The sequence below is a fragment of the Fukomys damarensis genome, unplaced genomic scaffold (genome assembly GCF_012274545.1).
Source record: "Fukomys damarensis isolate Sample0158 unplaced genomic scaffold, DMR_v1.0_HiC HiC_scaffold_19, whole genome shotgun sequence".
In the NCBI taxonomy this organism is placed as follows: domain Eukaryota; kingdom Metazoa; phylum Chordata; class Mammalia; order Rodentia; family Bathyergidae; genus Fukomys; species Fukomys damarensis.
In genome coordinates this window covers 30,441,190-30,451,631 of record NW_022900931.1, presented here as the reverse complement: position 1 = coordinate 30,451,631, position 10,442 = coordinate 30,441,190, and the positions used below count along the sequence as shown (strand labels likewise).

General features: G+C 53.6%; 1 protein-coding gene across 1 annotated transcript; it reads right to left on the bottom strand.

The window, feature by feature from the left end:
• Window positions 1–865: 865 nt before the first annotated feature.
• Window positions 866–10,436, bottom strand: LOC104874760 (FERM domain-containing protein 4A-like). Its single transcript, XM_010641980.1, has 3 exons — window positions 10,348–10,436; window positions 8,282–8,378; window positions 866–2,895 (listed from the first exon to the last, which is right to left on the bottom strand). Exons 1-3 carry the CDS (start codon window positions 10,373–10,375, stop codon window positions 2,793–2,795), a joined length of 228 nt encoding a protein of 75 aa, XP_010640282.1. The 5' UTR covers window positions 10,376–10,436; the 3' UTR covers window positions 866–2,792.
• Window positions 10,437–10,442: the final 6 nt, after the last annotated feature.

Genomic DNA, 10,442 nt, shown 5'->3' with positions numbered 1-10,442 from the left:
ATGCTTTAATAAGTGTTGACAACACTTTTTGCAAAATGTAAAGGTACTATACAAATTCTTAGTACAAAAAGAATAAATTAAAAGCAGATCTCTTTTTAATTCTGCAACTTTGTCTACAACATACATCTTTTTCATTGACGACAGAACAGAACCCAGGAAAATCATTTTACATGCTCTACGGTCAGTCTCAGGAGCAACCTACTCTTTTCCCTGTGATTAGAGTCCATTTCACACAACTTGTCATAAACTGTTGACATTAATGGGTATGTAAAACTTTACACCTAGTTACCTAAGCAGTAATTGCTCATCTGATAGCACCTGGGTGGGGTTTGCTATATTTAGAACTAAACTAATACTGCATGAAAACAGATGGATTGTAACAGTTCCAACACTCACCTGTGTGTAACAAATGAGAACAAAACAACCTGGCTCACAGCAGTCTCTGGTAAGCATCTTCACCTGTCTTGCTTGGGTGGCACAGGTGGCTTCTTACAGGTGCTGAAGAATCCAGTGGGGCTTTCCATCAGACCAGGGGCTTCATTCTCGTCTTTCTTTGTGTTACAGTAGCAGGGATACAGAGTTTGCAAGTGCCTGTGTACACAACTGCAGCGTGTCCCGCCGCACCGGGTGCTGATCCTGTCAGTCTCAGTGTACATCCTGTGAACCGGGCTCAGCCAAACAGTAAAACCTGTCTTCATCTCCATCTTTACTACCACTCTCGTGTTGTTTGCTGCTCCCACTCCATTCTGTTCTGCCCAAATCTAAAATGGAATCCAAGTGCTTGGGGGACTCCTGCTCTCCCCCTTGGAAGTGACCCGGGTTGACCGCTCGACCTGCTTGCTGCAGACTGGGTTTCTGCTTGCTATCCGCACGGTGTAACCCACAGCCCTGTGAGCTTGCTGCTGTCCATTTCCTTCTGGGCTTTCCCTGTCGCACACAGTTCGGTCTGATTACTCACGTGTCTCCTTTTGGGAGAAGGGAAAGGACCCAGTGTATGATGTTTCCAAGTGGGGAAGAGAAGCCCACCCCTCAGACCCACAAATCCTCCCTTCAAAGCTCTGTCCAAGAAAAGCACCCTCCCCCTAGGCCCGATTCACGCAGTGACGCCACAGCCGATTCCTGTTTATCCCGGTGTGCCCCGAAGTGTCCTGGGGTGGGTAGTCCCTCCTGCAGCCTGGATTCCTCAGCCCAGCTGTGCCCGGCGCTGGGGGACCCCGCAGGGATCTTGCAGAGAAGAGGCTCCGAGTGCTGCTGCCGGACTGAGGGCTCCCGCTCTTCGACTTCAGGGAGCATCAGGGTGAGTTTGTTTTGGTGACCACCTAACCCGCCTGGCCTGGCGGATGTTCATGGATGACACATACATGAAAGACAGGGATTTTCCTTCGGATGCTACAACTGACTAGTTCTGCTTTCTCACAAAACCGCCCTGCCCTGGCCCCTGGCCCTTGGCCCTGGCTGTCAGGTACCTTTCCAACAGGTCATCCTAACAGTGGGGAACCCTCACCCCAACCTGCACCCAGGAGCACCACACACCACCTCCACGAAGACCTCCCTGTGCCATCGCAAGCGACCGACTAAGGTTATGCACTTGTTATTATATTAGAAAAGTAGTTTGGAGGCCTTTGAAGATTGATGGCTTTCTGATTGTTCATTAAGCATAGCTCAAAACACATGTAAACGAGCAGCTCCCGCATGCTTGCTTCCTTCTCTTGTCCTCTGTTGGCGTCTGCAGGCCCAGGTGTTGCTCCACGGTGACCGACATGGCCTCTCGGGAGCTGGTTTTTGTCAACCCTGCTCTGCCTGCTGGCTGGTAGATGTACACTGGCTTCTTTGAATAAGCGGCAGGAGGGAAGTTGCATCTGAGCTCTTGGGTCACACGAGTGCTGACAGACATAAAATGAGCCACAACAGTTAAACACGTGAATGGACTGCGATGTGCTTTTCCCTTGGTTTCCCATAAAATAGAAGACGATGAAATGCCTTGTGCAAAAAATAGGTTATGCTTTTACTGGTTGTTCTAATGAGAGACCACTTTTGGCATTTGTCACCTATGGTACCACAGATCCCCAGCGATCTCGGTGGGGGCCGAGACCCACAGGTCCAGGCTCCTCCCCGCGGTCTTTTCTTTCACGTCCAGACAGATGGGACTCTGCGTGCAGGGCCTAGTTTTCAGGGCCCTTGTGGGGAAGGAGTGGGCTGTCAGGGAGGTGGATCGTGAGGTTGTGATTTACAGATGGCTGACTTTTGCTGTGGCGTGGGGTAGTTTAGAATGGCAAAGAAATTTCCTCACGCAAAGAAAGTCTTCCTCTTGGCCTCTGTTTTTATCTGTTTAATCTTTGGCAGCACAGAATGGGCCGTGATCCTCGATGCAGCTCTGAAGTGTTAAGCTCCCTCTCGCTCTCCTGCCCCCAGGCTGGCTCATCTAGAACATTCTGGGGACACTCAAAGCCCCAAGAGCCGTCCTCTCCTTGAAGTGCCTGGCTGGCCCCTGCAGGAATGTCATGCCAGCCAGTCACCCTGACAGTCCTGGCTGGGGGAAGCCACCAAGGTGCCATTGAGGATTGCTGTCTGGCCCTCTGGACGAGAGCGCCAAGGGACACACAGTGGGACCGGAACCTTCCAAATGTCTCCTCAGTCAGGTTTTTGAGTGTGAAGGGGATGCGGAGACGAAGAGAAAAAAAGTGCTGAGGGCCGAAGCTGGTGCAGGTGACAGTGCGTCTGGGTAAGGCAAATGAGAGGCAGTGAGGTGACTCGGAATGGCGTCGCGGTCAGAGCGGGCCGGGCGGGCTGGCTCACACGAGGGTCCCGGGCTTGGCCTTTTCCTGCCCGTACCACTGGACGTCCGCTGGTTCTGGATAGAGGGAGGAATCCAGGAAGCAGCTGTCACCGTAGCTCCTGTGGGGGCCGAGAAGGGAGACCGACAGTGAGAGGCCTGGTGCAGAGTCCTGTCCCCAACACTGCCACCACCCTGCCAGGGAGGGAGGCTGGCACCCTGCACAGCGACCACGAGGACACTCACAGGACGACGGGGCCACATGGGGGACCTGGCACCCATTTCTGGAAAGGAGGAGAACGCAAGCTAAGGCTTGGCTTCGTCCTGCAGTCATCAGGGAACCTCAAGGCTCCTGGCACCGGGCTCCACCCAGGCGCCCCCCGAGACCCTCAACATGCAGCCAGCCCAGCTGGCCCTGGGCTGTGCTCCGTCCCAGAAAAATGTCCCAAGTGTGAGGCTGGCTACAGTGCAGGTGAGGTGATATTCTGCATGGAATTCAATGTTTTTTATTCTAAATTAGTGTACTTTTCACTATAAAAAAGCATTTCTTTAAAATATACAGTGGGGGCTGGGTATATAGCTCAGTAGTGTTCAGCACGCACAAGGTCCTGGGTTGTATCTCTAGCACCAAAAGATAAGATATACAAGAAAGTTGCCGCCTGGAATCCTAGCACTTGGGAAGCTGAGGCAGGAGTGCTGAGTTTCAGACCAGCATGGGCTACATAGTGAGCTCAAGGCCAGTCTTACAGAGCAAGACCTTATCTCAGAAATCACACACACGCAAAAAGACAAAACAAAGCTAAGCAAAAATAAAATATACAGGAAAGTTTAAACAAGGAAATAAAAGGCTTCCAAAACCAGAAAAAGATTTCAAGTAGGCATTACTCCTTAGATTGGATAGAAGTAATTCTTAAAGATTAAGAAATGAACACACAGATATGCTGAAGCCAGTGATTATTCTTAGGGATCATTACTAGGGGACAGCTCCTCCAAGTCCTTCCCTGACGCTGATGGCCCCCGTGCCCAATGCTCAGGACACCATGGGGCTGGGTGACAGGAACAGACCCTAATCCAACCCAATTCAAAGGAAAAGTGTTACATACGTGTACCAAGTACGCACGAGGACAGTAAACGTTCCATACTGTGAACATACACTAATAAAACATTTAAAAATAACTAAAACCAGATTTAAAGAGTTTAAGAATATCTTAATTTCACGAACCAGTTTCCACTGACAATCTGTCATTCTCATTTTTTCTGTCTCATTTGCTGACTTTTCTAGGAATGCATGGACAAAGGCATTGGACAAGGTCTCTTATCTGGCCTAAAAATGTCTGTGAACACTAGAAAATCCCAAGGTGTCTGTGAGTTCCGGCAGATTTTAATGAAAGTCCTGAGCGTGGCTCATCGGAAACACTGGGTTCATTCTGTTAAATGGGGGCTGCGGTGTCTGTCTAGGTGGTAGGTAGGTGGTTCTGTCACACCCTCCTGAGAGCCTCTCCGCATCCATCCTGATGGGACTGACTTGCAGTGCGCCTGAGGGACCGAGACTTCTAACAGGAAAGAAGTTTGCCCTGCAGGGGCCATGCATTCCTCCCCAGAGTCAGTTTCCCTGTGGCCACTGCACAGGTCTGCAGTGAGCTGGCAGCCACAGCCACTGCCTTGAGAGCCAGGCAAGCTCTGAAGCTACAAGGATGTGGCTTCCCCCCCCACACACAAGGCTCTGGACAGGATCTGGACAGGAGGAGGATGCACAAGCCCTGGCCTAGCTTTGGCTGCCCACATGCGCTCTGATGTGCTTAAGCTTGCTCAACCCATCTCAGTCTGGTTGGCAGCTAACACAGGCACATTTAAATCTTTCTTAGAGACAGAACTTTGTCACTCATACAAATGTGATCTGGACCTCTCTGGTCAGGAGTGGACGGCAAAGCCTCACTCACAGTTGACAAGTTACCTATTCTGCATGGGGAAGTGGGGCTGGGTGTGAGCATAAGATTCTGTGGGGAGGAATTTTAACAAAATGACTTATATACCTTGTATAAATTTCTGGGGTTTTAGCTCAGCAGCGCTGTACCTGCCTCACAAGCACAAGGTCCTGAGTTCCATCCCTGGTACTAAAAACATGAAAGATGTTTTATAAATTGATTCTAAGTGTTTCATCAGTGGCTTATCCTCCTATCTGACTGAACATTGAGCAGCCCCTTCTCACCATGTCTTACTAAAGACGGTGGGACACTGAACAGGGCCTCTCGGTCCGTCCTGCCTGCCCTGGGCATGTGCAGCGCTCCTTTGAAAAGGAGTCAGTCTAGCTGACGGGGCTCATCCAGGGTCAGAGCAGTTCAGTTCTCAAGCCCCGGCCTCCCCGCCAGTGCCCTCAGCAGGGGATTCTGTCCCCAGGATGTGAGGGGGGTGTTTTTTTTTCAAATGTTGCTTTCACGAAATGTTACCCTCTCCATCTCTCTCGTCTTCACCAGAGGACGAGGTGCCCACCTTCCTCTCAGGCCAGGCCCTGCATTCCTTGCCCCTGACTGCTGACTGTACACTGTTGGCACCTTTCCTGATTTGTTCTGGATCTTGTCCTCCCCTCCTTTTCTGGCTGAAGTTCTGCTCTTTATCTACAGCAAAACAAGACTGCTGTCCTCGAAGCAGTGTTTCTGTACCTGTGTGCGCAGCCCCTCGTGTGGCCCTGCCCCTGCCCCTGTGGTCACCCTGCAAGCTGGGGGCATGGGGCACGGCCTCTGCGTGAGCCTTCTGAATCTCTGCAGCGCTCTGATAGGAACTCTCAGAGCCCTAACTATACACAGCTGTTTCTTCTCCTGAGATTTTCCGACTGCGGAGTTGCCTCTTCCATGGTCCCTGGAATAATAATCGTGGAATATGGGCGGGTTTTTTTTTTTTTGGACGGGGAGTCAAACTGAGGACCTCGCGCTTGCCAGGCAGGTGTGGTGCTGCTGAGCTACACCCCCAGCTCTGAACTTTTTATCTGCTTGTATGTGGCGTATTTTTCAGGTAGCCTTTAAAATGCTATTTAATTCCAGTGCCATGCGACCAGTAGCTTCAGCTTTAGGCGCCCGGGCTAGGAATCAGACCAGGTTACTGCTGTGCATCTGCAGTGGCAGCGACGTGCAGCCTTGGGGCACGGCTACCCACTGGCAAGGAAGGCACTGACCTACGCATGCTCTGCAGCGCGGGCTACGTGGGTGGCACAGCACAGAGCTGTCACCGGATGTGAGGTGCTTCTGCATCAGCGCGTTCTGACCATGGCTTTCTGCACCTTAGACTTCAGTGCTGCTGTTTTCGTGGACACAGATTGCTAAGCCCGCAAAAGCCCTCTATGAGTATCTGTCTGCACCAAGAGGCGGGGAAGGCCCTGTGCACACTTTGGGGGTCTTCCGTGGGAAGTAGCACTGGGAACATCCAACATCTGATGTAAGACCACGTGGAAAAACTGTTCCACACGGAGCCTGGCGTGAGACACAATGGCTTCCACACCCCCGAGATGTCCCGCGGGAACCGGAATGCGGGCCAAGGCCACCGGTGCATACGCGGGAGACGGCCCGCCCCTCACGATACCTCTATGCATCGGGACTTGGGTGAGCTGGAGACCCAGCCCCATCCAGGATGGGCGAGCTTTCTGTTGCTTCTCTGAACAGAGGGAAGGCAGAGAGGAAGAGAAGAGAGGTCGTGTTAGAGAGCGGAAGCCACAGACTTCATTAGTAGCCTATTAAACACTGGTGGAGCTCCCACCCGGCCCCCTGGCAGGCGGGCTTAGCACAGAGCCCTTCCTGTCTGCTAACCACAGCCCAGCGCCAGCTGGCAAAAGTTACTTCCAAGACCAAAATTCCTCTGTGTCTCAGATTTGTCGCTGTCGGTGTAAAGCAGGCAAGTCGAAAGGCCTGTGAGGGGCTATAAATCTCAGCCTGTGTTTGGATCGCCCAGCTGAGGTTCGTTAAGGTCCCACTGGGCCGAGACAGCTCAGCCACTGTAATTCCCGGATGAATCCTGGGGACACCACAGGACCCTCGGCCTTGCCAAGGCCGCCTAGTCCCAGCATCAAGCTGGGGCAGTGGGGGTGGGCGTGGTGGTAATGGCAGCCGCTTCGAACAGATAGGAAGAGAAGCAGGTGCGACAAGGGAACGGTAAAGTTGGGACCAGGGATGCCCTTCATTTAAAGGGAATGAGAGGCAGCGTGGGATGATCCCGGGGTGCCACATTAAGGCCATGTCGGGAGGGTGCCCCACTTTCCACTCGGCGCTGAGAATGTTCACCGAGCAAATTCCAAATGGGCCTCGTGCTGCTGGTGTATGGTGGGAAAGACACAGTCTCGGGTCAGACTCCACAGCTGGGGCTCGGGGCAAGGCTGTTTCTGATCCCTTTCTACGAAGTGGAAAGACCTGATGCTCTTGCTGGGGGCAGTGAGGGTTACATGAACTCATGGGTGTCAGAAGCAGCTCCCAGCCTCCTCTGGGTACACAGCAAGCACTCAGTAAATGTCAGCTCCCCTCTCCCTGTAACTGAGGCTGTGGAAAGGCCGGTGTAAAAGAAGTGCACAGAAACTCAAGGTGGAAATAGTGGGGGAGGAGCCTCAAAGGCCGCGGCGGCGGTGGGACTGGGATTGTGGTTCTCTTGATGCAGCTCACAGGCAGCTGTTGCTCTTGCTGGACAGCCCCGCCCCCTGCTCCAGCAGATCAGGACCGTGGGACCCCTTGCTCCTCTGACGGTTTGCTAGAACGTAGCATCCACTCAGAGGGGTAACTCATGACAGGTGAGGCACGTGCTGTGGCACAAAGCAGTTACCTGGTCCCCTGCACCTTCTGGTAGATGGAGCACCCTAGCTGGGTGCAGACTGTAAAAATCGAGGCTACGTCTAGAGCCGCAGAAGGAATGACTTCTGGTTTCATTCATTTTTCTGTGGTCAGCTTCTACTTAAGGATCTCAAGGTCCCAGTCCCCTTTGGTTGGACAAGTGCATGGACTGGACAGAAGCCTTTTTTCTGTTTTTGTTTTTGGTACTGGGGATAGATCAGGACCTTGCACTTGTGAAGCGGAACCACTGAGCTAAATCCCCAGCCCAGAAGGCTTTTTGCTTAAGCTGCATTCTGATTATCAAGACGGCGAGTGGGCAGGGAAACCTTCAGCTGGGAGGGAGCAGGAGGCCTCTGCTCACGTTCTCCCTGCTGCCAGTCTGGCCTCAACCCCAGCAACCGCTGCCTGGAATTCTGACCAAAAACAGAACCTCACCTCCACCTCCCCATGTCTCAGGGGGCACCGCCTACTTTACAACACAGCACGCTAAGTTCACCCCCAAAAGAAAAGTGAGGCAAAAGGAGTGGGCGAGAAGGTGCCAGCATTTACCCGGGGGTTCCTCTAGAAAGGAAGCAGGCTCCCCAGTGTGACCTTTCTGGTCGCCTGCAGATGGCCCTTCTGCCACTAAGACTGGGAAGCGGTGACTTCCCACCCCACCCAGAACTGGGAGAAGGGCCTGGTGGAAGGCGGGGGGTGGACTCACCCAGTCTGCCAGGCAAGGGTGTGGTGGGGGCTGCTTGAGGGGGTGGCTCCAATCTCACTCGATGGCGTTGAGCTTCTCTGGCTTTGAGGTAAGGCAGCTGCAGGTGGTATTGCAGGAGAGGCAGGGAGAAGACAGGTCAGACAGGTGAACGAGCCTCCGCCAACCCGGGGCAGGGGTCCCCACATCCAGAGGTTCGGGCTAGGACCCTGTGGCAGGGCCTCAGTCGTCCCAAGGTGCAGTCACAGTGGGGAGACAACTGCACCCCACTTCTCCACAGCACCGCGCACCTCTGTACAGTCCTCAGGTGCGCTGGGATCCTTCACCCGTTTTGCTGCAGGAAATGGCTGCAGAGAACCCTAAGCCACCGTGGGGCCTCAAGGGAGACAGGTGGGACTGGTGGGGGAGGGCGTGTGTCTGGCCAGCATAGAAGCACGACCCAGAGCGTTTTTGGGGTGAAGATTATGCTCCCCCTTATGGAGGAGCCCGCATTCTGCTGTTGCAAGCTCACTGGCGGCCACTTCCTTCTGTATACCTCAAACGGGCAGGGCTCCTATCTGCTGGGATGGGCAAGGCTGAAGCCTGGCTGGGAATTCAGTAGGAGATAAATGCTCCCTATGTACTTAGATGCACCTTTTGCTTTCTTGGCAGTGGCAATAGATCCTCACAGCTCAAATACAGTTTTTTTTTGTTTTAAACAAACTTTGGTAGTGGGGATGGAAGCCAGGCCTCACACATGCTGAGCAGCTGCAGCCTCGTCCCAGCACAGTCTCTTAAAACGATCGGCCTGAACCATGTTCCTGATCTACCCGATCTCGCTGAATAAAGCAAATCTACCAGATGGACACAATTTGGCTACAACCTAAGTACCCCTACCCTTTGTCACTGACACAAACTGTTGCAACTAATAGGATCAGGATGACCCCACCCCCACCCCTTTTGCAGTACTGGGGAGTCCCAGGGCCTCGTACCTGCTAGACCCGCACTCTCCCACTGACTACAACCCCAGCCCTTTTTATTACTGTAGCTTGATAGGGTCTAAGCTGCCCAGGCTGGACTTGAACTTGTGATTCTCCTGCCTCAGCCTCTGGAGTAGTGGGGATTTCAGATGTGGCCCACTTTTCTTGGCCTATTATGCCCTCTGAAGGTACACATAGTGTACTTACTCTCACATCCTCCTGGAAAGTGCACAACCATGTTTACTGGGCTAACGTTACAAACAGGAAAGGCACCTGAGGAAGGCCTCAGGACCCGGTTTTTATTGCCCTGGGCCGCTTCTGCCCAGGATGCCTGAGCAGGACCAGTGGGCAGGAAGGTGGAAGGCCTGGGCCTGCAGCCTGGACAGCCAGTCCGTCCTTCAGGACCCTAAGATCTGCCCCCATAACTTTCAAGGACTCCTCTATCCCATCTGTGCTTTTACTGGAGGAGCCTGTTTCCTGATGTGAGTGCCTCTCCTTTGTCGTCTCATTGTATTCCTGAAATGTTCATCACTTCTGACCAAAGCCTCCCCACTCTGCCTGCAGTACACAGACAGCAGCCTCGTTGCTGCCCAGGGGGGCGAGTGCCTGAGGGCATGACAGCAGCCCTCGCCACTGCGCAACCAGTGCTGCAACCAGTGCTGGTTACTGTCACCGCTGTTTCATAGAAAAACTGCTGAAACTTCAAAGGGAAAAAAGGGTTTCTTCCATTTTTAAACGGATTCGGTTACTGCTCAGTGCGACAGCCGGTGGTGGCACACGCCTGTAATCTGAGCACTTGAGAGGCTGAGGCAGGAGGATTGCTGCAAGTTGAAGGCTGCCCCGCAGGTTTTCCAGCCCTGCCCCCAGCCTGGCTATCCTGGGCTTGTAAGGCGGTACCGAACCCACTGAGACCCGCCTGTGGCTTGCCAAGAACTCTTGGGTGCCTGTCCTCTGCACCCCTGGAGGAAGCTCAGCGCGGAGTCGGAACGGGAGGGCCAGCAGCCCTGGGGTCCTCCGCACCACAGCAAGGCCCCAGAGCTCCACGCGAGCTCTAAGCACAGGCACGTCCCGGAGGCTGGCAGGACGCAGGCGGAGCCGGGTACCGCTCACCTGACGTGGCCTTGCACATGGGGGGCATCCGGGTGACCCTGCTGTGCGCCACGAAGGTGCTCTGGGAGGAGGCGCCGTCCGACAGGGCTGGGCGG